The 27,368-nt window shown below is 35.9% G+C and overlaps 3 protein-coding genes across 3 annotated transcripts in view; 1 reads left to right on the top strand and 2 right to left on the bottom strand.

The window, feature by feature from the left end:
• ETFDH (electron transfer flavoprotein dehydrogenase) overlaps nt 1-13,383 on the bottom strand; it is a 33,304-nt gene extending 19,921 nt beyond the window's left edge. Inside the window, exons 1-5 of the mRNA XM_070415400.1 lie at nt 13,169-13,383; nt 5,117-5,257; nt 4,256-4,485; nt 2,579-2,660; nt 2,035-2,153 (exon numbers count right to left, since the gene is read on the bottom strand). Of these exons, the coding sequence (XP_070271501.1) occupies nt 2,035-2,153; nt 2,579-2,660; nt 4,256-4,485; nt 5,117-5,257; nt 13,169-13,214 (618 nt within the window). The 5' untranslated portion in view covers nt 13,215-13,383. The remainder of the gene's footprint in view (nt 1-2,034; nt 2,154-2,578; nt 2,661-4,255; nt 4,486-5,116; nt 5,258-13,168) is intronic.
• Nucleotides 13,384-13,463: 80 nt separating this feature from the next.
• CUNH4orf46 (chromosome unknown C4orf46 homolog) lies at nt 13,464-17,686 on the top strand. Its single transcript, XM_070415402.1, has 2 exons — nt 13,464-14,003; nt 15,219-17,686. Exons 1-2 carry the CDS (start codon nt 13,824-13,826, stop codon nt 15,372-15,374), a joined length of 336 nt encoding a protein of 111 aa, XP_070271503.1. The 5' UTR covers nt 13,464-13,823; the 3' UTR covers nt 15,375-17,686.
• A 1,610-nt stretch (nt 17,687-19,296) lies between these two features.
• Nucleotides 19,297-27,368, bottom strand: part of RXFP1 (relaxin family peptide receptor 1) — an 84,927-nt gene continuing 76,855 nt past the window's right edge. Inside the window, exons 15-18 of the mRNA XM_070415403.1 lie at nt 25,548-25,777; nt 22,588-22,998; nt 21,675-21,893; nt 19,297-19,686 (exon numbers count right to left, since the gene is read on the bottom strand). Coding sequence (XP_070271504.1) covers nt 19,388-19,686; nt 21,675-21,893; nt 22,588-22,998; nt 25,548-25,777 — 1,159 coding nt within the window. The 3' untranslated portion in view covers nt 19,297-19,387. The remainder of the gene's footprint in view (nt 19,687-21,674; nt 21,894-22,587; nt 22,999-25,547; nt 25,778-27,368) is intronic.

Below are 27,368 nucleotides of genomic sequence, written 5' to 3' on the forward strand. Positions count from 1 at the left end.
ACCACAGGGTAGCCTGGGCCTCCCTCTTTGGGGCGACCATGGAGCCCCCTGATTGATCACCCCACCGGCTGGTGGCCTGGGCCTCCCTCTGCGGGGTGATCATGGGGTGATGGCAGGGACCCCTGACCAATCGCATCGCACCCGCCTTGGCTGGCCTGGTGCCAGTGGGTTACATAGCATGGTCATCTGGACGGTCATTCTACTGTTTGGCCGTTCGGTCGATTTGCATATTATGCTTTTATTATTATAGATCAGCGGTTCTCAACCTGTGGGTCACGACCCCTTTGGTGGTCGAACGACCCTTTCACAGGGGTCGCGTAAGACCATCCTGCATATCAGATATTTATATTACGATTCATAACAGTAGCAACGTTACAGTTATGAAGTAGCAACGAAAATAATTTTATGGTTGGGTCACAACATGAGGAACTATATTTAAAGGGCCAGAAGGTTGAGAACCACTGTTATAGATGATCTTTAAGGAAGTAAGAAAAAGAGGAGGTACTAGAGACTTGAGTGTGTATGTACTCTAAAAGTAAAAATCATGGATTCTACACACCACCCATTTGTGATTTTGACATGAATCTCAAGAACATTTTAACCAGGAGAAATGTAAAGCTCCAACCTTGGGCCCAAAATACAAAATGCATATGTATGGGCTGGAAAAACAAATTAGTAACAGCAAGTATAATACAGGGACCTAAGAGTTTTTATTTGACTTACACACTGTAAAGGTAAAAACAAATACAAAATTATTTTGAATTTTCCCTGGCTCAAAAATAAGAGTCTTTCAGCAAATCTGTTAGAAAACTTAACTGTAAACTCATTCTCTGAGATATATGTGAATCATTTTATTTCATTTATTTTTAAAAAAAATATTTTTATTAATTTCAGAGAGGAAAGGAGAAGAGAGAGAGATAGAGAGAAACATCAACAATGAAAGAGAATCATTGATCGACTGCCTCCTACAGGTCCCTTCTAGGGATCAAGCCCGCAACCCAGGCATGTGCCCTTGACCAGAATCGAACCCAGACCTTTCAGTCAGCAGGCTGATACTCTATCCACTGAGCCAAACCAGCTAGGGTGAAGATTTTGTTCTTAATAATTTCCCCAATAGTACTTAGTGAATATCAACAGTATGATATGGTTGCCAAAAGAGTTATTTTGAGAGAATTAACAGAATAACATTTCCTAGAATGAAGAAGGTAATGGCCCTACTCCACACTAGGCTTGAAGTAGTGTATGCATTCTGGGTGCCACCTAATAAGGGAATAAAAGGGAAATGTATTCAGAGGAGGGCAATGAGAATACTGAAGGAACTCAAATTATTGACACGATTGAAAGAACTGAGAATGTTTAAGCTGGGAAAGAAAAACCACAAGAGTAAAGTTAAGGAAGAAGAAAGAGCAGGGCATAATTATAGATGAAAGGTTTCTTTCCAATTGGAAGAGGGCATAGATTTGTTCTATATAATATAAAATATAAATTTCTATTCAATATGAGAAAGAGTGCATTACCAACAATCCATTACCAAATGAAAATTTAGAAGTCTTTTCATCCCTGATGGGATTCAATCATAAGTTGGACCATCATTTGATGTGGGTATAATATAAGGAATTCAAGTACTCTTTGGATTAGATCTTTTTAAGATTCCTTCTAATTTTGCAATTCTTGCCGAAACCGGTTTGGCTCAGTGGATAGAGCGTCAGCTTGCGGACTGAAAGGTCCCAGGTTCGATTCCGGTCAAGGGCATGTACCTGGGTTGCGGGCACATCCCCAGTAGGAGATGTGCAGGAGGCAGCTGATCGATGTTTCTCTCTCATCGATGTTTCTAACTCTCTATCTCTCTCCCTTCCTCTCTGTAAAAAATCAATAAAATATATTTAAAAAAAAAAAAAAGAAAAAAAATAATTTTGCAATTCTAAAATCCTATGGCTTTTCCTTTTATTTCTTTATCTCTGTACCATTCTTTGTTTATTCTAAAGAAAACATCACTTCCTATAAATATTAAACACAAAACAAAACTATACAAACCTCAGCAGCAGCATAACCAGGGTATACTTCAACACCAAGGGCTTCTGCTTGTTCTCCCATCCAGCTTACTAAATGTCCCAAGCGCACAATGTAATTGCCATGATTATTCATTGGGAGACCTACAAATAAATGCTTACTTTATAAATCTGACTTTTTATTGATAAAACTAAAAAACATAAATACTTAATTTAAAAATTCAAATCAATGTATAATTTCTGCATAAACATACACAGTCTTTTATGGTCACAATTTTAATTTCTATAATTTTAATCTAGAACTCTATTAAATTAAAAACAATATTACAGCATTAAATTAAAAATTCCTGGTTGGCTTTCAAGACTAACTCAATTCTTCTAGACTGGAAGACAAAATAACTGGGTTCCAATCCTGCTTCCCCATAAGCTAGTTGTATAACTCTGGGTAAAGCCTACAAATCTCGGGCCTCAGCTTTCTCATCTGTAAAAGGACGGAATTACACCAGATGAAATGTAGTTCCTTCCAGTTGTAGAATTCTATAATTCTGTGATTATTTATCATATCTTACCTGGAAGAATTGGCACAGGAATTCTATATTTCTGTGTTAAAATTGCAAACCTGTCTTCTGTTACAGGAGTGTTAAGGGGAGCCTAGAAATAAAATATGTTAAGAAAGGAAAGTTTTAGTTCATATTTGTAAGGTAAATACAAATAAAAAACAAAAAGTAAGGAGACAGCATGGATGGACCTTGAGAATATTATGCTAAATGAAATAAGCCAGTCAGAGGAAAGACAAATACCATATGATCTCAATTATATGTAGAATCTAATGAACATAATAAACTAATGAACAAAATAGGTCTAGAGGCATGAATGCATGGAACAGACTGACAGATCTTAGAGGGGAGGTGGCTCGGGAGATGCAAATAACCAAAGAACTTATATACATATATGCAGAGCACATGGACACAGATAATAGTGTGGTGAAGGCATGGGGTAAAGCAGGGGCTGGGTGGAAGGCGTTCAACTGTCAACAATAAAATATATATAAATAAAAATTTAAAAAGGGAACTACCCTCCTCAATTTTCTTTCATCATTTTCTTTAGAAAATTTGGACTGTCTTTGTCTCTTTGAGATGTACGGGGATCTTTTTTAAACTTAAATAAGCCAGTTTTGCATCCCAGGAATGTCTTTCTTGGGGACCTTGGAGACATCTGTGAAATGTGAACATCAAGGAGGATGGCTTCCTGTCTCCCTGTGTGTGGGAGTTTAGCCTAGGAGCCTGCTCCAAGTTGTAATTTCCTGCTTGATGAAAACATAAGACAAATTTTATTTTTCCTTTGGAAAAAGATAATTAACATGTATACAATAGATTGTTTCTGCCTAGATATATAGGGCTTTGATGTGAAAAACTTTTTCTATTAGAATTGATATTAGTCAATAATCATTCATTGATATCTATTTCTGATATAATATTGAAAAGAGAAAGTTAATTAGGCATAATTAAAGTATTTCTACTTTAAAGGAGCTTGATATTTTAGAAAGAACAGCAGAAGTTAAATTTTTGGAATTTAGCTTACTCCACATGGAAAAAAATACAGAAATATTTATACAGTGTTTTACCTTTACAAAGCATATTCACAGATATTAAATATTCTAACCTTAAAGGTAGGATATATATAATATAACCCATCTCACATAAGAAAAAACTGAAATATATAGAGTATAAAATTTTAACCAAGTCATACAATTATAAGAGCAGTAAAACCAACACTTGGTTCTCTGCATATCATACACGTGCCTTTTCGGCTTAGATGTGGGTGACCATGATTCATTGCTTTAAAAATTAGATCAGATTATCCTCCTTGGCTTTAGCTATTGCAATGTCCAGGAAATTAGATAACACTTTATTAAGAACAAGGATGTAAACACTTATGGAGAAAGTTAGGAAATGCCCTCAAAATTAAAATGCTGTATTTTTTTTCAGTACAAATATTAAAAGATCTCCTCAAGATAATGTCTTCTCATAAACTCAGTACATAAAGACAACATGTAGAAGGCATTGTACAAAAATGAGTTAATACCTTAAAATTATAACTATATTTGACATAATTTTATCTATTTTTGCTCCTTTTAAATAAAAAAATCAGTAGTTATCCTTTACAAGATATAATTACATAAAAAGGGTTTCCATTATGCCAGTAATTTGGAAATAAAGAGTCAATAAAGATTAGACTTTTCATACTCCCTTCTCCTTCCAGTCTGGGAACAGTTCTTCAAAAGCACGTGGATCAAGGCAAGCCCCTGAGAGAGTATGAGCTCCTATTTGAGCAGCTTTTTCCACTAGACACACACGGATGTCCTTTTCTTGCTGAGCAGCCAACTGCTTTAGCCGAATAGCAGCAGACAGCCCTGCAGGGCCTGCACCAACTATTACTACATCTGCTTCTTCTGCAAACCTCTCCATGCTCACTCCTGTGAGGAAAAAAGTTTAAGAAGTACATAATAAGTCTGGGATGAATATAACCTGCCAAAATCACATAGTGACTTATAAATACCCACTATGCTCTAGAACAATGGTTCTCAACCTTCTGGCCCTTTAAATACAGTTCCTCGTGTTGTGACCCAACTATAAAATTATTTTCGTTGCTACTTCATAACTGTAATGTTGCTACTGTTATGAATCGTAATGTAAATATCTGATATGCAGGATGGTCTTAGGCGACCCCTGTGAAAGGGTCATTCGACCGCCAAAGGGGTTGCGACCCACAGGTTGAGAACTGCTGCTCTAAAACATTATTATTTTCAAAAATTGCCCCTCTCCTTTGCATGAGAAGTGTACTAAAGATATTACTGTATTAATTGTATATTCTCTTACTTCTGGTTCCAGTGCATGTTTTATTTTTGCTTCCATAAATGACCTTTTGGCTTTGAGATTTATTATTATAAATTTAGCAAATATTTGTTTTTCTAAATAATATGTAATTGATTTTATAAATCTATGTATTATTAGATATTTTTACAGTACCATGAAAAATATTTCCCTCTACAAAATGATACAAAGTATCTATAAAGTCTCAACAATTTTGCACAAATTATTACCTACCTTCCCATCGTTTGTCCTTATCCCGGGGATAAATAGTATAGTGGGTAGTAATTCGAGGTACAACGGAAGTTGAAGCCCATCTTGTAGCACACAGAGGTAGATAATTTTTCTTAATTTTTAAGGCATGAAAGCACTGATATGCTGCACAAAAATTATGAACATTATTATTTTTTCAATTAGCTTTTCTCAGAAATAGACTGAAAAAATATATTTAAAAAATCTAGGATTGAGGATCAGAGCTGGTTTCTGGTTAATTTTCTATTAATTAGCCCTAACACTTTAAGCAAATTACTTGATTTGTTTCCTCGTCCAAAAAAGTAAAGGGTCACAGGTCTAAGGTACCTTCATGACCTAAAACTGCATGATTACACATGATGCCTTATATTTGGAGACTTGTTTATATTCTGACCCTATAAAAACTGCAGACATTCAGGGAATAGTTTGATCTGTGTTGTAGAGCTATTAGTTGTGATATAAACTAAAATAGACTGTACCCTTTCATAGATGAACAATTCAGTTAGCTTTTTTTCTCATAAAGCAATGTTTTCAAATTATAATATTTAAAGTAGCTAATAAACTAATTTATTCAATCTAGCTCATGTCAAGTTTAACCTATAAATAGGATGACCATATAATTTATAATCCAAACTAGCTACTTTTGAGAGTAATAAAGGCTAGTATTAATAATTATGTTGGGACAATACTGGCAAAAATGGGTTTTATAATCAGCCTCTTTTTAAATTAGATTGGCTCTCATATATGGCAATATTTTCTGAGCCTAAAAAATGTATACATAATCTGAGTTAGCAAATAGAATTTAATGGAAATAAACAGAAGTATGAAAACATTTATCTGCAAGAAAGTTATTAAACCTCTGTTGTCCTTAAACCTTCAACTCCATCTCCTTCTTCCTTTACCTGGAGCAGATAATCTAGCATGTCAAACCTCATAGGAAGAGAGAAGCAATTAGGTGGGAACTTTCTCAATTCCTGGGCAACACCCTCTAATGTAATCTGTATTTGTGGTACCCTTCCACCAAATCTATAACCTCAGTCTAGTCATGAGAAATCACCAGATAAACTCAGATTGAAGGACATTCCACAAAATGCCAGGCCAGTCTATTCCGAAAGTGTCAAGGTCATGAAAGACTAGAAAAGGCAGAGAAACTGTCACACTAAAGTAGACTAAGGAACTAGACAACTAAGAACATCTGGTAACCTGGATTGGATCCTATAACAACAAAGGAAAGCTGAATAAAGTATGTAGTTTAACAGTATTGAATCAATGTTAATTTCTTAGTTTTGATAATTATATTATAGTCATGTAAGAAGTTAATCTAAGCAAAGGTTTTATGGGAACTCTGTGCTATCTTTTCAACTCTTCTGTAAATCTAAAATTATTTTTTTAATTTAAAAATAAAGATTATGATGATACAAAGTAACTAAGAAAAGATCAAAGACCTAAATATAAGAACTAAAACTATAAATTAAAAAAAAATACTCCCACACCTGGGTGTATATTTTTGTCACCTTGGAACAGTGTTACTTAGCAATGACAAAAGCAACAAAAGAAAAAATAGATAAGCTGTACTTCATCAAAATGAAAACCTTTTGTGCTTCAAAGGATATTATTAAGAAAGTAAAAAAATAACCCATGGCCAAACCGGTTTGGCTCAGTGGATGGAGCGTCGGCCTTCGGACTGAAGGGTCCCGGGTTCGATTCCGGTCAAGGGCGTGTACCTTGGTTGCGGGCACATCCCCAGTGGGGGGGCGTGCAGGAGGCAGCTGATTAATCTCTCTCATCTATGTTTCTGGCTCTCTATCACCCTCCCTTCTTCTCTGTAAAAAATCAATAAATTATTTTAAAAAAAATAACCCATGAAATCGGAGAAAATACTATTTGCAAATTATATTTCTGATAAGGGACTTGTATCTAGCATATATAAAGAATTCATTTCTAATATTAACAAAAAAACAACAACAATTAAAACCAGACAAAGAATCTAATTAGATATTTCTCCAAAGGAGATATACAATGGCTGCTAATCACATGAAAAGATGCTCAACATCACTAACCATCCTGGAAATACAAATAAAAACTATAACAAGTTAACACTTTATATAAGGCAGATAAAAAAAAGTGATAATGAGCATGTGGATAAATTGGAACCTTCATATACTGTTACGGGAATGTTAAATGGTACAGCCACTTTGAAAAAAAGTCTGACTGTCTCTCAAAATGTTAAACATAGAGTTTCCATATGACTCACTTCTAAGTATATACTTAAGATAAATAAAAACATAAGTCTACACAAAAAACTTGTACACAGATGTTCATAGTTGCATTATTCATAACAGCCAAAAAGTGAAAACAACTCAAATGTTCATTAGTGAATTGATAAATAAAAATATATCCATAAGTGGAATATCATTCAGCAATGAAAAGAAATTAAGTAGTGATATGTGCTACAACATGGATGAACCTTGAAAACATTATGCTAAGTGAAAGTCAGCCACAAAAAACCCACATATATAATGAATATTCCATGTATATGAAATATTCAGAATAGACCAATTTATAGAGATAGAAAGTAGATTAGTGGTCTGGCGCTGGAGGGGCTTAGGAGTGACTGTTAGTGGGTATGGGGTTTCTATTTGGGGTGATGAAAATGTTCTAATACACTGTAGTATGGCACAACTTGGTGAATATACTAAAAACTTTAGATCAGCGGTTCTCAACCTGGGGGTCGAACGACCCTTTCACAGGGGTCGCCTAAGACCATCAGAAAACACATATATAATTACATATTGTTTTTGTGATTAATCACTATGCTTTAATTATGTTCAATTTGTAACAATGAAAATACATCCTGCATATCAGATATTTATATTACGATTCATAATAGTAGCAAAATTACAGTTATGAAGTAGCAACGAAAATAATTTTATGGTTGGGGGTCACCACAACATGAGGAACTGTATTCAAGGGTCGCATCATTAGGAAGGTTGAGAACCACTGCTTTAGATAGTGTGAACTGTGTGGTATGTAACATATCTCAATAACACTGTTATTAAAAAAAGAATATTTACAGTCACATATAAAAGATTATGGGGAAAACACTTGTTTTGTTTTTTAGAATCTTGGATTTAGGAAGGTTTTTCTAGGTATGTAAAAATCTCAAAAATCATTACGTCATTTGACTAAAAATTTAAAAAATTTATATGACCAAAAAAGATATAAACATAATGTCTTGCTTAATTGTCTGAATGCTACCAGTAGACAGCATAGTCCTTAAGTATTTGTCTTTTCCTTGTTGTATGCTAAACCCCAGTCTCACCCTAATTTACAGGTACAGTGGGGCCTTGACTTATGAGTGTCCCGACTAACGAGTTTTTTGAGATACCAGCTGTCTCTCCGCTGATTTTTTGCATTGAGTTGACAGAGTAATTTGAGTTAACGAGCTCCTTAACGAGCTCGGTCTCAGAACGAATTAAACTCGTAAGTCAAGGCCCCACTGTATAATATTTTACACTCTCCTTCATTATAGTACTCATTTACGATTCAACCATGGTTTTATAAAACAGGTTAATGCTTTTTTTAGTGTCATTCTCTGTGTAAAGGCAAACTAGAGTTATAAATCAGAAGCATTAAAAAACCAACATGAGGGAATGAAAAGATAATTCATAGAGTGGAAGAAAATATCTGCAAAACATGTAGCTGATAAAGAGCTGGTATCCAAAATACAAAAAGAACTCATAAAAAAACAAACACTGCAACAAAAAATGGACCAAAGATCTGAACTGACAACCCACCAAAGAAATACAGATGTACAGATGGAAAATAGGCATATGAAAAGATGCTGAACAGCCCTGACTGATGTGGCTCAGTAGGTTGGATGTTCTTCCGCGCACCAGAAGGTTGCTGATTTGATTCCTGAGTCAGGGGCAAAGCCTGGGTTGGGGGCTGATCCCCGGTAAGGGGCGTGCAAGGAGGCAGCTGATCTGATGTTATTCTCACATTGATGTTTCTCTCTCTCTCTCTCTCTCTCCCTTCTTCTCTCTCCAAAAATCAATTAAAAATCTTAAAGAAAAAGATATGAACATCTTATATTATAGGGAGCTACTAACAATAATATATTATACATTTAAAATTTTTTCAAGAGGTTACATCTCATGTTAAGTGTTCATATCATAATAAAAGATAGAAAATATCCATGATTTAAAAAAAACCCTCACATGAATTTTTACATCAGCTTTATTCATAATTGTCAAAACTTGGAAGATATCCTTTAATGGGTGAACAGATAAACAGAATGATGTGCATCCGTACAATTAAATATTATTTATTACTAAAATGAAATAAGCTATTAGCCATGAAAAGATGTGGATGTAACAAATGCATATTGAAAGAAACCAACATGACATTCTGGAAAAGACAAAACTATAGAGATATTAAAAAGATCAGTGGTTGCCAGGGTTCAGAAAGATAGAGGAAGAGATGAATAAGTCAAACACAGGGAATTTGGGGGGGAAGGCAGTGAAACTATTCTGTATGATAATGTCATTAACAGCAGATACATGACATACACATATCAAAACCCATAGAGTGTACAACACAAAGAGTGAGCACTAATGTAAACTATTATTAATAATATATCAATATTCGATCACCACTTGTAACAAATGTACCACACCAATGCCAAGATAGTGAAGGAGTTATATAGAAACTCTGTGTACATTCTGCTCCATTTTTCTCTAAACCTAAAACTGCTAACAAAAAATAAAGTTTATTAATTAAAAACAAACACAAAAAAGGGCAACATGTAAAAATTCAATGGTTAAGTGCACAGGCTTGGAGACTGTCTACTTTGTGTTTGAACTCATTAATAGCAATGAAATTTTCATCAAGGTACTTCACTCTTCCCTACCGCATAAGCTGTAAAGTTTATGATCAATCTTTGACTTAGTAATACTATGGTATAAGATCTAGTATATGTCTTATACAAGCAAGTAGCTAATATATTTGTTAGCTGGACAGGAAACTTCCTAGTTAAAATTTCAACTCCCACCCAGGAACGCGCAAATCTCTGGTTTAATTTCCTAACACTAATTCCTGAGTTATAGAGCTATAATAATAATGAGGACTTTTCTAATTTTTAACTTGTCTCTTATAAATGAATCATCTATCTGCAAATGAACAATTTCCTAAGTATGGACTATAACAAACGAAGAGTAAAGATCAACCAAGACTTTTGCATGGATTTGGAATACAGGGTTGGGCAAAAGTAGGTTTACAGTGTTCGTATGGAAAATAATAATAATAAAAGAAAAAACTCTGTGTTTTGCATACTCATAATTGTAAACCTACTTTTGTCCCACCCTGTATATAATAAAATTTACATTTTCATGGACTGTTCTATACTAAACAGTCGAGAATTTTCAATTTTAATACCACATCTTATCCTTCATGACCTTATGAGATATTTGGGACAGCTACAATCCCCATTTACATTAGATAAATAGAAATTAAGATGATCCCAGCCAAGCTGAGTCTCAATCCTTCCATCATCTGTCTAGTTCTGAGACTCCAGTGGATTTGGAATGATTTCTGAAGTGATGGAACCTGAGCTGTGTGAAACAAGTTGTTTTATTATTATTTTTTTTCTAATTAAGGGAGAGATGACAACCTGGCATAGGATAATTATTTCTATTCTTTAAACCCAATTGCAGAATTAATACATTTTATGTTTATTCCTTGCAATAAAATGATTTTTTAAAATCCTCACCTGAGGCTATGTTTATTGATTTGAGAGAGAGAGAGAGAGAGATCAATTGGTTGCCTCCCTTATGCACCCCAAAGGGGTGATTGAACCCGCAACCTTTTGGTGCACTGGACAACACTCCAACTAACTTAGCCACCCAGCCAGGGCTCTCCAATAAAAATGATTGTTTGACAAAAGTAAAAACCTGGCATCAGACAATAATTAAAGATTATGATTAATCTTAATCATAATACTACCTTGTTTATTCCAACTAAATTAGGTAGTAGGGCAGATGAATGCAGAAGGAAAAGAGATTTGGAGTGACACCTCTAAAGTCTTTTAAACACTAAAAGTCTCACCAAGCCAGTGTGGCTCAGTGGTTGAGCATTGACCTATGAACCAAGAGGTCATGGGGTTGGATTCCTGGTCAGGGCAGTGCAGTTAGGTGAGTGCAGGAGGCAACCAATCAATGATTCTCTCTCATCCTTGATGTTTCTGTCTTGCCCTCTCCCTTCCTCTCTGAAATCAATAAAAATATATTAAAAAAACAAACACTAAAAGCCTGCTTTTGATAATCACTCTTAAGTTCGTAAGTAAACGAAATTTCTCTATTGCAAATGCATACTAAAAATGTTTTATTGGGAATAATTTTTAAACCTTAAATAATCCTTCATATATCCTAAATCTAAAAACGTATATAAGACACATAAAGATATTATAGAACTCAGTTCCAGAGTTCAATTATAGTAATAGCATTATTCAAAAGAGCATTTAAGAATCTTTATTATTTACATTTTTATTAAATGACATAGCAATATTTTAAGTTTTAGTTAGTGTCGCACTACTGTAGTTTAAAGTTTAGAAGTTTTCATCTGCTTCTGAAAACTGATGATTTAGTATCAGACAAAACTGTAATTCTGTTGCTCATACAGCTAGTGATTTTCTTGAGAATATTTAGAACTGGGCAGTCTGATATCCTCTGGAGGGTTAAAAAAAATCATGACCTTTACTCCTTTTCTGAAAACAAATCTGATATTTCACTTTAAAGTGTACACTTAGGCACCTTGGCTTAATTTTGGTGGAGAGTGAGCTCAAAAGTCCATTGAACTCATAACATTACCCTATGAAAGTCACACTGACAGTACATTTGTGCTTGTCCCTAAATGTGCTCGTCTCTAAAACATTTAAATGTTAGCCCAGTAGTACTAACACTAGGCTGTGGAAATGGCAATGATTTAAGCATCCAAGGAAAATGGAAATGGTAAATTTGGTGGAATTATGTTAGCACTTGGCCGAAGAACGACTTCTAACTTCAACTAAATTAGGCAGTAGGGCAGATAGCAGCATCTGACTACTTTTATATTAAAAACAAGAACAAAAACCCCCACAACATATCTACACATTAAGTGTAGTAATACATGCATGAGTAAAATGAACTTGAAACAAAATTTTACTTATTTAATATATAACGGCCAACTTTGACAAAATCCCACTTTAATGAAATTTACATAATAAGAACATCCTTGAAGTTGCAATAGGTATACTTGTTTATTCCACATCCGAAAATTAACTTAAATCAGATTAGAAAAAAATTCAAGATCCTGTAGTGAACTTTTTGGGGGGGAATTTTTCGTTTTGTTAAGTAAAACAAAACAAAACACCATTCCAGTGCATCATTCTACCTTTTGTTTTAAAGTGACAGGAGAGGCAATGTGGTATTTCCACGCGTCATCGTGGGGGTGCTAGGGACGCCCACAACACGAGGAGCCCCTCGAGTTAATTTTACACAAAGCAGAAAAACTCCGGGCGCTCGAAATAATCTGGTGACTTAGGCGGCACATATGAATGTTAATCATCACGATGAACATTCATATGTGAGGCTGGCGGCAAAGACGCAACTCAGGTCGAGACCCAGGAGAAAACCTGCGCAAATACTCTTCTACCCATTTCCAGCGGTGCCACAGCTAACACCTGAGCCTCGGGGTAAGGGTCCGAGCCAGAATCCGGGACGGTTCGGTCCGGGCGTCCACCGGGGGCCCGTGTGCAGGCGTTTCCCCGGCCCACGACCTTTCCCCTAGTTGTCCGTTCTCCGGCTGCGGACGGCCAAGCCCCGGAGGATCCCGGGGTCCACCGCCAGGTGCAGGCGGCGTGACCTTTGTCGTAGGTTGGCTTCGGAAAGCGACCGGAGGAGAAGCGGGAGGAGACAGGTGCTGACAGCCCCCACCTGTGACCCTTTCCCCCTAACTACTCGACCTTTCCCCGCTAATTCCCCTCCCGAAATGCTTTCTCACCCGGGCAGGACAGCTTGGCTAGTGGCACCAACATGTTCACTGTCATCGGGACTCTTCGTCTGACACCAGCGGAAGGAGGACTGCCAGTGGCTCGCCGCGGGCGCTGGACCTCTAGGCCTCGGGGGGCGCCATTACCTGCCTGGAAGCACCAACCCCTCTGCTGAAACCTGCCTCTCTGCTCAGCCCACCTCACAGGCTTCACGGCGTTCCCGCCTCTTTCTCGTTCTGCGCCGGCGCCACGCGTGACGCAATGGCCAGCCGAGGCTTCCGGGTCGTGTCCCGGGGCCTCTGGTGGAGGATTGAGGTTGTCCCGACCATCTCCCAAGCCCCATGGTGCACCGCGCACGCAGCCAAAAGCAGTGAGAGGCGAAGCAACGCGCACGGCATCCTGGGAGTTGTAGTCTTCTGCTGAAGAGCTTGGTAAGCCCGTAAGGAGCTTTGTGCTGGAGCAGCGAGCTGCCCACGGTGAATCCACTGATATCTGATAGGCTGTCCTGAAAAAATGCCGTTTTCGGTATTGGGCAGACGCCCACAGGAGACGGGGCGGGATTTCGGGGGAGAGGAGGCGGGGCCTCTGGCCTTAGGGCGCGAGCAGTTGAAAGACGGTTGGTGTCGGTTCCGATAAGTTCCGATTCGGTCGTCCCAGCACTTCTCCATGGCAGACCCCGAGGAAGCGCGGGTTTCTGCGCAGCCCCCGCCACCTTCCTTCTCTCCCTCGTCTTCTGAAGCCTCTTCCACATCTTCCCCCGGCATCCCAATGAGTTTGGACTGGCCAGTTCCGAGCAGGAGCCCAACGGTGGACCGGCTGGAGGAAGTGGAGCTGCAGATCGGAGACGTGAGTGGCGGGGACAGGTGCCCCGACCCCGTGCCCAGCCCGCGCCTGTGGGCACACAGACCGCGGCGGGGTCCGGGAGCGAGGGGCTGGGAATCCTAACGCGCAGAAGGACGGAATCCGCCTTTAGATTTAAAGCGTGGCGGAATTAGGGGGGTGCCCCCACCATCCCCATCTCTCCGTCTTTCTGCCTCGCCTTCTGGTTCCCATCATCCCTGTAACCCGAAACCACGCTCTCTGCTGCCAGGACTGTGCTGGCTCCGTCTGCCCCCCTCATCCCCTCCCCTCCTCCCCCCCTACCCATCCTCCCCCCGTGCTGTCTGTGGGTCAGGCTGTGACTTCTCGCTCCGCGGGACCTGAGAGCCCGCTGTTCTGGTTGGCCACCTGCCCAGAGCCAGCTGACTAGGCTGTTGTCTTTCTCAGGCTGGCTTCCCGCTGGACCCAGTTTGGAGGGGTTAGTCCCCGCCCCGTAGCCCAGATTGTTTCATTTAACGGTTCTGGGAATCACAGGGAGGGATCTTTGGTTGGTTTCTGTTGAATCTCGAATTTCCAGAAACTAACACGCGCGCGCACACACACACACACCCCTGAAGCCCCCCCCCCCCCACACCCCTGAACCCCCCCCCCCCCCACACACACACACCTGAAACCGTAATACATAAGACATCATCGGAGGGGGTCACCGTTTCCGTATTTAAGGACTCCTGAGTGGGCCAGGTAGAATGAAGTATTTAGTGAATGAGGTGTGGTCTTCCTGGGAGAAGTTTGTGGAATAGACCCGCCTGTGCAGATTGGAAACTGGGGAATGAACTGGATTATATCATGGCTCAAGTATTTTTGTGTGTTGTTGTTTTTCTTCAAAAATAAACAAAATGCTGACACAGCTTCTGTTCTTGCTGAGCAAAACTGGTTTCAAGTGAATACGTACAAAGGAGTGCAGATGTGTTATCTAGGAACAGTGTTATTTTATGCCCGTGTTGTTTATATGAAGAAAACATGTAAGAAGTGAGTTTTCCACCAAGAGTTGGATATTTTCTGCATGTATTTTAACTGTGCTGCTGTTGTTAGCTCAGAGTATGTTTTAGTTTGCAGATTTTTTTACTTTTAAAGAAAATAATTTAGGCATTGGTTTTAAGCTATCTTTAGACTATACGATGAAATGAAAATTTAAAGAATAAACTTCTGTTGTTTGACTTTTATTTTTAAATATAATTTCAGGCAGCATTTTCATTGACCAAACTTCTTGAAGCCACATCTGCAGTATCAGCTCAAGTGGAAGAGCTTGCCTTGAAATGTACAGAAAATGCACGTTTCCTGAAAACATGGCGGGACCTCTTGAAGGAAGGCTACAATTCTCTGAAGCCTGACAACTGATTTATCTGTGGAATAACTCATACTTCCTCATTTATGATATTTTCACATGTATCATATGTATAGGAGAATCCCCAGTAGTTCTGTACACTCAAAATGGAATTTTTCTTGGTTCTCTTCACTTTTGTGAAAGCAGAATACTGATGTTATTTTTTTAAATATATTTTATTGACATTTTTACATAGAGGAAGAAAGAGGGATAGAGAGTTAGAAACATCGATGAGAGAGAAACATCCATCAGCTGCCTCCTGCACACCCCCTACTGGGGATGTGCTTGCAACCAAGACACATGCCCTTGACTGGAATCAAACCTGGGACCCTTCAGTCCTCAGGCCCACGCTCTATCCACTGAGCCAAACCGCTTAGGGCCTGATGTTATTTTTGATGCCGGCTAGTATTTGCTTAATCTTCTGACTAAACTTTCATAGAATCTTTTATGAAAGTTAATTTCATCAGTAGACAAAAATACCACAGTGTTACTAGGAACAAACGAGGTAGAACATTATTTTATTTGATTTGCAAGAAGATGGCAAGAATAGCAGAGTTTAAAGTTACCAAAGAAGGTAACTTTAAGGTTAGTAATGTTAGATCCAGCTCCATTAGGCTAACTTCTCTAGACCAATCCCCAGCACCTAGAACAGTGTCACATAAAAGAGTCAACCTCATTGACTTGAAGGAAAACATTTTTTTTTTAATGGAGATTTGAACTTTTACTGATGACAGCTCTTTAAAATATATGCTAAATATTTTTTGCCCTCTAGGATGCTTTTTAAAACAGCTTTTACTTCAGAAAATGAAAGCATGTATAGAAAGAATGCATATTTCCCCCCATATTTATTCCTAAGATTAACTGCTTCTACAGATAATATTTCTTACATTCCATGTTGTTAGGTCTTTGATTGTTCTCTTTAAAGTGCCTTATCACAATTATGGCTCTGTACTAACTATTACTTTTGGAGCTTTGTAAGTAATAATTCTAAATATAATTTTAAAGAAGTTATTGTTTTTAATGCATCAAATTTAAATGATGTGATTATTTTCATATTATTTGACTTTATTGACAATGTTTTATTTTACTTGTCCTATAGCTTATGTTGCTTTTCTCTCTCTTTCTTTCTCTCTCTCTCTCTCTGGTGGTTTGTGTCATATGTCAGTGATTAAGCCCACTAATTCTCTACTATGTAACTCTGGACATCTTTGATATAGCATCTTATTCTTTGTAGTTATGGAGATGTGTACAAAACTGTATTCTAAAACTCCACAATGGGGCTATGAAAGGGGACAAATGGATGGGCAAATAGTTTTGTTTAGCATATTAAGTCATAGTACTCGATTAATTTTTTAAAATTTAAAGATAACACATGGTATATACCTGTACCATAGAGATGCTTATTTTGATATTAGAAAATATTTTTTATATATCATGACAATTGAAATTAAAATGTACAAAAATAAATTTATTAAAAGCAAATTTCCATTTCCTTGGGTTCATTACTCTAAAATTTTTTATTGAAATATTTTCAAACATAACAGGAAAGGTGAATGATCTGATGGACACCAATGCATTTCCACCATACAGATTTAATAAATGTTAACATTTGGCTATATTTTCTTCAAATCTGTGTATGTATAGAAGTTACTCTATTTGGAGAGGTGGAAGGATGGAAGAGTGAGTGAATTAAACAGAAAACCAAATGGCTTCCAGAAAAACACTTGAGAACATTTTAGATGTTAACAGGTAGTTTCAGATGTATATTTTTATAACTCACAGCAATTCAAAGATGCTTAATACTAACAGAATTTCTAAGACTCACAATCTTAATTTTCATAGGAATACATTTTATCTATTATGTCTTCATGATTACTGCTTTTTCTTTTCTAGATACTCTTTTTAAGAAAAATAATTTTCCATTCCATTATTCAATAATAGTAATAATACTTTAGTCCTGGCCAAATAGCTCGGTTAGACCGTCCTCCTGATATGTCAAGGTTGCAGGTTTGAACCCAGTCAGGGTACATACAAGCATAAACCAATGAATGCATAAGTAAGTGGAACAACAAATCAATAAAAATTTTAAAAAATTATCAAGAGGTGTTAAAAAAATAGTAAAATTTAATAAATAATCCAAACAAATAATTTAAATGTATTTGTACTTTTGTAAGCTTTTTAAAAAATTAATAATCTAAGTAGTTAATAATATAAGCAGAATTATAGCTTTCTATTTGATTTTTATTGAAAGTATACCACATTCCTCATGCCGAAAAACTGGAACCATTTTAAGAGAACAGAAAGGACTCAAAGCAATCCATATTTTTAATAGAATTAATTTTCAGGTAATTTATTTTCAAAATAAACCTATACAATTATATACTCAATAAATATGTTTTTGAGTCCAGTATTTTCATGTTTCAAACATTTTTGTTGTAGTTAAAACTACTTGAAAACATTTTATTCCTTTTTAAAGGTTTTAAATTCTGAAAGCATAAGATTCCTATAGCTCAGAGACCAGAAGAATTAACTAGCAAAAAAGTAGCATCTTAAGATCTGATTGGCCGTGCAAACAGAAGGTGAATTCATCTCTTGATGACAACTATTTTGTCTTTAGAGCAAAACACGTACTTAGATTTTTCCTTCCTGAAGTTAAGTTCCTGAATGTACATTCTAGCTCTTTCTTTTCTGTTTAACTGCTTTATTGAGATATAATTCATGTCTCCATAAAATTCACCAATCTAAAGTTTATAATTCAGTGGCTTTTAGTATAATCGCAGTTATTTATCCATTACCATAATCAATTTTAGAACTTTTTCCTTTGCCCAAAAAAGATATTCTCCACTTCTTAAGCATCACCCTCCCAACCCTCCCACCCCCAGTAAACTCTAATCTTTCTGTCTCTATGACTTCGCTTAAATATTTCATGCAAGTGGAATCATACAGTATTTGTCCTATTGGCTGGCTTATTTCACATTCATCATGTAGCATGTGTCAGAACTTAATTCCTTTTTATGGCTGAATAATATTCCATCACATGTATAAACTACATTTTGTTTATCTGTTTATCAGTTGATAGGCACTTGGGTTGCTTCCATATATTGACTACTGTTTGTAATGCTGCAAAGAGCACTTGCATGCAAGTATCCGAGTCCTGTTTTCAACTCTTTGGTTCATACCTAGGACTGAAATTGCTGGAGCATATGGTAATTGTATGATAAGCTTTTGAGGAACCACTGACCTGTTTTCTATGGCAGAAGTGCTGTTTTGAGTTAATATCAGAACATTTATTTTCATAGTAATAAATACATGTTGGCTCTAAAGTGTATGAAGACTTGAAGAGAGTTAAGATGAATTCTTAAAACAGAATATTTTGCAAACAATCAGACATTTTCTCTGATGCTATTATACAGAGTATTAAACCCTTATTTGAAAGTGTCCATGATATGCATGACAGATAAAGCTCTACCTTAACATAGGAGCTGCAGATGCACTATGTATATTTGGTTGTAAACAAAATTTAACATTGAACATTCAGAAGGTTCTATACTGTCTACTTCCAGGAATTTACTGCAGTGCCATGCATATAGTGGGTACTCAAGAAATGCAAAAAGAATGAATGGCCTGACTGGTGTGGCTCAGTGGTTGAGCGTCAACCCATCAGTTGGATTCCCAGTGAGGGCACATGTCCGGACTGTGGGTTTGATCCCCAGTGGGGCTGTACAAGAGGGAGCCAATTGATTATGTTCTTCTCTCATTGATGTTTCTATCTCTCTATCCCTCTTTCTATCCCTCTCTCTCTCTCTCAAAAAAAAAGTCAATAAAAACATTTTTAAAAAAGAATGAATCTTTCTGAAGTAGATTTTTCTTAAATTTCCTATGCAAAACATGTGCTAGTATATACATATTATCAAAATAATTTATTTCCCTAATTTATCTTAGCCATTAATGTAAATTGTTAATTTTGTGGCATTCATTTTATACTAATAAATCCATTTTGAAGCATCCCAATGGGGGTCAGAGTCAGTTATGAACAGGAATTGAGTCTAGTTGATTTAGAAATTAGTGACAATTCGTAGGAGTCTGTGAGACGAGCTGGCTTCATTAATCTAGGTGGCATCTCCTGCAGCGGCCACATTTCTGTCCACATGAGTGATGGAGTATATGTTTTCCGGCCTCTTTTGCTGCCAGTAGATCTTTGTCTGTAGTTATTCCAATACTGATGGATCGTTTCTTTGAATGGTCTTGTAGTCAGAGTATAGAGAATTGGGTTCAAAGCACTGTTGATAGGCAGAATAAAAATCACTACCCAAGAGGTTATGGTACCTGGAAGAGAAAAATGACATAGTTTAGTATTTATGGATGTTTGCAAGTTATAGAAACCCCTTTCCCTTCTTTGTACCTCAGCCTCTTTCAAGTGTTTATTTTTCCATTAGGATGTCACATAATTAAATACCAAGTCTATATGTGTTTCCAGGGTATCTTTCCAGGGTACCAGTGTTTGAGGGGAGTATTTGTGCTACAAAAAACCAGGGTTCATTGCTAAATAGCTTTTCTTGAATACATCAGAAAAGTATTCTATAAGGTAGAAATATTTCCCATCAAATGACTATGTATTATTAAAATATGATTCCATTTAATATTCTGATTCAGGCTTTTTAGCACTACTCACATAAAGATTATTTTAAATTCTTTTTTTAAAATCCTCAATCAATATTTTTCCATTGATTTTTTAGAGAAAGTGGAAGAGAGAGGGAAAGTCAGAGAGAGACAAAAAACTATTGTTTAGTATTAAATCATACCTTTTGAAATATTTTAATTATTAGTACATATAATATTGCTCAGAACACATACTTATATTTAATAAATTTCAACTATTTGGTTCTTAAAAATAGGTATGCATTTTTAGACTTTTCACTAGCTATTTCAGTAAAAACATCTTTGACTAACCTTATCTTAGAAAATCACTATATTATGTATGCATCTACCAAATGCTCAAATTTTTATTAGAATTTAATTAATTCTGTCGTTCTTCTTTGTTGCTTATAAAATGTCAGATACTATTACCACAAACCATGGTATAAAACAAAATTAAAAATGTATGTTTATAAATTTTTAACAATGTGATTACATACTGCACTATACATACAGTTAACAGGATTTTGCACATTTCTAAAACTGTAAAATACACATAACATAAAATTTACAATTTTAATCATTTTCAAGTGTATAAGTACATTTCACATTATTGTGCACCATAACCACCATGCATCTCCAAAATGTCTTTATCTTGCCAAGATAAAACTTCGTACCAATTAATAACTCCACATCCCCTTCTCCTACCAACCCTTAACAGTACCATTTACAACCTTTCTGTCTCTATGAATTTGACTACTCTAGTTACCTCCTAGGTGTGGAATCATATATTTGTCCTTTTGTGATTGGCTTACTTCACTTAGCATGATGTTTTCAAGGTCCATCCATGTTGTAGCATGTATGATAATTTCCTTATTTTTTAAGTCTGAATAACATTGCATTTTCTGTATGTAACACATTTTCTGTATGTAACACATTTTGTTCATCCATTTATTCATTGATGGACCCTGGTGATTGTGAATGCTGTTGCTATGAACATGGGTGTATGAATGTCTGAGTTTCTGCTTTCCACTCTTTTGGGTATATACCCATTAGTGGAATTGCTGGGAAATATGGTAATTGTAAGCTTAATTTCTTGAGAAACCATCACTCTGGTTTCTATAGCAGTGGTGCCATCTTACATTCCTATCAGCTAAGCATAAGAGTGCCACTTTCTCCACATCCTTACCAATACTTGTTATTTTTTAAATGATAGCCATTGTAATGAGTATGATACACATTATTTTTAAATATCAAGAGTGTTTTCTTCTGTCACCTCTCATACTCTGGGGTAACATTCTTTGAATTGCTATGTACTCAGGGAAGAAAAATATCTTACCTTCTGAAATAAACAATTATTTGATCATTGTTTTCATCTATGTTCCCTTCTGGTCATCTTAAGCATGGGATTACCAAAATTTCACTACATTGAGTATAATTTATTTGAGTCATTGTTCCTTTGTCCCAATAGTAATTGTGGTTTTAGGTATTTATGGAAATAACTGACCGGCTTCCTCCCAGTGAACATTTTATTTGTGAAGAGAACCTGAAGTTCACGTAACTGACTTATATTTCTTGAAACGAATTAGGGTTAAGGATCTTAATTTTCTTTCCTAGAAGTACTTTGCAGAAATAGAGACATTATTTTTGTTTTTACATAAAGAAGAAAAAAGTAGTACCTGGTATTTCTACTTGAAGCAATGAAAGAAATTTCAGTACAAAAATGGGTATCCAGCACAATGCGTCAGTAAATACAATAAAGAAAAACCGTTTGGCAAGGGTCACCTCTTTTTTAACTTGATTCCGTATTTCAGTTGCTGTTATGGCACTTTGATGAACGCTGTAAAACATGCTTCCGTAGGAAAAAACTACGATGATAAATGCCACCAAGTTAATACCTATTTAGAACACAAAGGTTATTGTTAATGTATATAAATACTCTTTCAAAACAAAAGAAACAAACAAAACCTACTCTTAGCTGTTATTAAGAAACAGAGACCAATACATTTTTTTTTTGTTCTTCATAATTGCTAGGGTATATAGAAATCATGAATTTTTAAGACTTTAAAGTATTTTTGAAGTAATGAGGAATGATAAAATGTTTGATTTTGAAATGGCATATTAAAATGAGATGATAGTGATTCAATGAATATATTGGGCCTATTAAACTAATCTTTCTAGTATTATTTTTGTAATAATTCAATTATATTATATTTTGAAAAAAATTACAAGAGAAAACACTTGTATGTGTACTCAAGCCAAAAACTTGTCTGGCTACTTTGAATTTGTTTACAGTATAAAGGCAAAGAGTTAAAATATATTTTGCTTAGTATTATTAGGGTGAATGCATAATATACAAGTGTTTAGTGTTTTGTCTTTTATTAAGGTGCATCATGTTGGAATTTATATGATTAAAGGAAATTTTTAAAAATCCCTTTAGGGTATTCTGATAGAATTCACCCCAATGTCAATGAGAAAAACTGGTTAGAAGATCTCATAAAAATTTTGTAAACATGAGAAGGCATAACGAGGTTCATGTTGTGATTTATTGTAACATTTGTATGAAAAGGCTCATAATACAGATTTTCTTACCAAGAAAAATTGTCACGGAATAAATCCGGGCTCCAATACTTTCGGTGTCTTCTGAATGAAGAGGGAAACATACTCCATTGTTGCCATAGTAATTTTTGAAAAATTCCTTATTGCTCAATGGAACGAAAGCCACTATAACCCCAATAATCCAAATGAGAATCAACATTGTAATTGTTCTGCATTTTCTAGGCCTTAAAAATTGAAAGGGATACACGATACAGATGTATTTTTGCACTGTCAGAAATGTTAAAAGTAATACTGATACTTCCGTAGAGAGAATGGCCAAAGATCCCACAAGCTGACAATGAAAACTCTCTATCCACAGCTGTGCATGCTTATTGTATTCTCCACGAAACTTTAGGTCGAAGGCTCCAATCACAAATAAGTATATTCCCATTAGGCAGTCAGCACCTATAGGTTTCAGTAAATGTCACAAATTTAGAGAAATAAATAGGTATAAAAGACTTATCAATAAGTATTAATATTTGAGTATATGTAATAATATATATACATAATATATCTAATATTTTAGCAAAAAAAACCCCACTAAACTAGCCAAGTTTCTTCCATCTTGGGGCAGCTAATTTTTATTCTAACAATTCATTTATGGGTAAGAGTCTCTTCAACTCTCTTTGATAACCATGTTTATAACGTCCTTTACAACTAAAAAGTAATCATTTCTCTGTTCTCCTTGAACATTAAATATGTGAGAGCAGGGATCTTGTCTGTTATGTTTTTCATTCTAGCTCCATCACCCAAAAGTGTTGAATAAATGAATAAAATGCAATTATATTGAGCATTGGATTAGGGACCAAGATGGGGATGTTATTACTTAGTTCACCTCTTCCACTGAAATTCTCCCAGCTTAACAAGCTAAAGACATCATCCAAAATCCCAGAGAGAATAATCCAGAAGTTGCTGTGATGGAGGAATGACTGAATTTTGAAGCCCATAATTTAGAATATGAATAATTCCGACGTGCTTTGCAGTCAGTACAATTTCAGGGAGCTTACATTATTTACTCAGAGCTGGCCTAAGCAGGCCTGTTCTCTCTGATTCTCAGTTCCCCCCTTTTTTTTTTTTTTTACATTTCTCTGTCTCATTTTAGGTCCTCCCATCCCCCAAATTAGCTGTCAATGTATTGCCCTGCTTAGTGTATTAGCTTTTTAAGCAAACATTACATGTCTGAAAGTAGATAAAGTTTTTTTCTGACTGCACAAGCAGTCTACACAAAGTTCCTAAAATCACATCAGTGTATAAATCATAAGGCTGACCCTAATCCTTAAATACTGAAATTATATTCTGGCCTTCACCAAGGAAATTGAGAGTCCTCAAAATTTTGTAACTAACAATACTAACAATACAAAGTAGTAAATAATTTCTTAGGCAGCTTGCAATGAAAAAAACCCTCACACAATTGGACATTAGACTTTGAATGAGGATAGGATTAAGACATGGGACAGCTCACAGTATGTAGATTGATGGTTGCTTGAGAGAATATAGGTAAATTATAGACCACTTTACTTACACTATGAACATCCTGATGGCTAGTTTCATGCTTATTTGTCTTTGTAGTCCTCATTTAACATATTAGCTTGCGATCACACTTCAAAAACTTTAAAATATTTCATATGAACTAAAAACATTTTCTGTAGATATTTCAAATTATGACTGCAAAAGATTCTAGGATCTCAGAGTCCAGAAAAACAACTAAGTCAATATTTATGAATTGGACATTCAAACAAAAAAGTAAATATAGCTCTAGATATAAAATATGACCATGAAAGGTTTTATCCATAGTAAAAGATTTACAAGCTTTAATAATATATTATGCCGCCAGAGAAGAAAACTAAATAAATAAGAGCTTGCTTATGTGGAGAGTAATAAATGAGAACTTCATTAATCTGTGTAAAGTGATTGAGTTTTCTTCTTTTAAAACTCATTTTCATATTCACCAATGATACATCAAATAAGGGGTTAATTTCCAAAATATGTAAAGAACTTATACACAACTCAACACCAGGAAGACAAACAATCCAATTAAAAAATGGGCAAAGGTCATGAATAAAAACTTCTCCAAAGACGACATACAGATGGCCAATAGACATATGAAAAAATGCTCAAGGTCACTAATCATAAGAGAGATACAAATGAAAGCCATAATGAAATATCACCTCACACCTGTTAGAATGGCTATCATCAATAAATCAACAAATGACAAGTGCTGGCGAGGATGTGGAGAAAAGGGAACCCTAGTACACTGCTGGTGGGAATGCAGACTGGTGCAGCCACTGTGGAAAACAGTATGGAGTTTCCTCAAAAAATTAAAAATGGAATTGCCTTTTGACCCAATGATCCCACTTCTGGGAATATATCCTAAGAATCCCCAAACACCAATTTGAAAGAATATATGAACCTCTAAGTTCATAGCAGCGCAATTTACAATAGCTAAGATCTGGAAACAGCCCAAGTGCCCATCAGAAGATGAGGGGATAAAAAAGCTGTGGTACATCCACACAATGGAATACTACACTGCTGTTAGAAAGAAGGAAATCTCTCCTTTTGCAACAACATGGATGGACCTGGAGATTATTATCCTAAGTGAAATAAGCCTGTCAGAGAAAGACAAATACCATACGATCTCACTTACATGTGGAATCTAATGAACAAAATAAACTGATGAACAAAATAGAACCAGAGGCATGAATGCATGGAACAGACTGACAGCTGTCAGAGGGGAGGGGGATAGGTTGACTGGAAAAATAAAATAAAACTTATTTTCTTTCTCATCACTAAAGAAATTTTATTTTCATTGTAGTGAATGTGAAAACAATATATAAGCGAAAAGGAGAAAAATTTAAAATCTCATAATTATGTCTGTCCCTGTTTACTAATTTTCGAATAGCAATGCTTTTCGATATTTTGAAACTAGAATTCCTCTTCAGTCAGGAAATACTCACAGCAGAGAGATACGATGGACATGGCATGCGGCTTGTTCTCAGACCTGATATAAGGTCGCATACAAATGACAAAGATGTTTCCCAAGAATGTAACTATAGACACAACCCAGACGAACACTCTCTGAATGATGCTTGCCAAGAGATTCTCTAGAGATGAGATTCCATCAGTGTTTGGTTTACAGCTGCGAACATGTGGTGCATATCCACAGTACTGGAATTTCTTAAAATAGCTGGTATGCAAAGAGGAGGTAAAATAAGATTTTAAATGTAATCTGGCCTCACTATCCATAAATATGTATTTTCTACATTTTCTCAGTAGAAAGAAAATATCTTACTAATGGGACTCAGGGGGATGTAAAACATTAGGAATACTGAAGCTTTACACCTAAGTTTAATTCTCATTAACTTGATTGTTATTGTAAAAGAACATGTAGGTGAGAGCAGCAAGTAGGTGTAATGAATATCCAAATGCTAGCCATGTCTTAGAATATAAATAAACTGTTAACATGTGATAGAGAGAACCCATCAATGAAAATATTTTGGGTTTTTAGTGTTTAGTATATGTAAACACACTGTTACATGGTTCCTATTGTTGCTGCCACTCATCTTGCTTTTGAACCCTCTGGGGAAGGGAGAGTTAAGTGCTCTCTTCTCTGTGCTTCCATGGCTTTTTTGTTACAGAAGTTGTGTGTCCTATAACCACTTGCTAGTATGCCTATCTCTTACACTGGATTTTGGGACATATTTGTGGAGGGAATTCTTTTATCAATAGAGAGACCTCCCAGATAAAGACATTACCTGGATAGTAAAAAATATTATTGTGTTACCACCAACACTATTTATTGAGCATCTGTTAGGTTTCAGGAACAAATTCTCAAATTAACTCCATGAGATAGGTATTAGTATCAGCAGGAGGAGATGAATCGTCCATAGAAGCACATTATTTGCTAGGAAATTTTCTAATAAATGCAGAAATTGGGATAAAGTGAGATCTTTTTGCCTCTAAAGTTATGTACTCTGGCCAAAAATATAAATGATCTTTACAGTATAAAGAGTTAGTAGTGATACAAGATAAAAGCTTGACAATTACAGTAAATTGTCTTGTTTAATTCTTGCTGCCTGCATACCTAGATCTGCCATGGTTCCTGCTCAATTCAAGTTTGTTTCTTGAGTTGTTTGTTGGGTTTGGGGAGCTATATCATTTTCTTCCAATAAATTCTAATTTGCTTAATTTAATCCAAGTATTTTATGTTGTGTGGAACCAAGGAAACTTTTATAAGTCTTATTTCTGAGGAATAATGGAAAACAAAAACAGACCGTCTTATGTTAGATTTAAAATGTAAAGCAAGATTATAGAGTGGGGGTGACTGACATGACACTTTCTAAGTTACTGAGAATTAATTATTCTGACAAGGAGATCATTCTAATTCTTGTTAGAAGACTGCATTCAATGAAAGAAAATGTTTCTAAAGCATCTAATCAATGGCACAATCAGACACACTGTTTGAATAAAATATTTTTCGTTTACCGTGGTATCTATACACACTTGCTTCAGTTATGTCCCGACATTGAGGGCATTTTTAGCTTCCTCCATTTATAGCAATTATTTATTTATAATTATCTTATGTTGCTTATAATTCCTACTTTATTTGGTAGCACTTATACTATGTGTACAAATTACCAGATCATTGGGCAAACATCAATATTTATGAGTGGTATAAGAGTGAGGAGAGCTTACAAAGCTGAGTGGGTTCCCTCCATACTCATGTTCTCTGACATTCAAAAATCTTTGATTCTACCAAACCATGGAAACTAAATGTC

Source organism: Myotis yumanensis, unplaced genomic scaffold (assembly GCF_028538775.1).
Source record: "Myotis yumanensis isolate MYYU_CA2020_CCGP unplaced genomic scaffold, mMyoYum1.0.hap1 SCAF_5, whole genome shotgun sequence".
Taxonomy (NCBI): Eukaryota; Metazoa; Chordata; class Mammalia; order Chiroptera; family Vespertilionidae; genus Myotis; species Myotis yumanensis.

What these genes read in the sequence shown, in the direction of transcription:
- CUNH4orf46 (XM_070415402.1), top strand. Translation starts at nt 13,824, where the DNA reads ATGGCAGACCCCGAGGAAGCGCGGGTTTCTGCGCAGCCCCCGCCACCT. An exon ending in TGGAGCTGCAGATCGGAGAC is followed by an intron (nt 14,004 to 15,218) that starts GTGAGTGGCGGG and finishes ATATAATTTCAG; the next exon opens with GCAGCATTTTCATTGACCAA.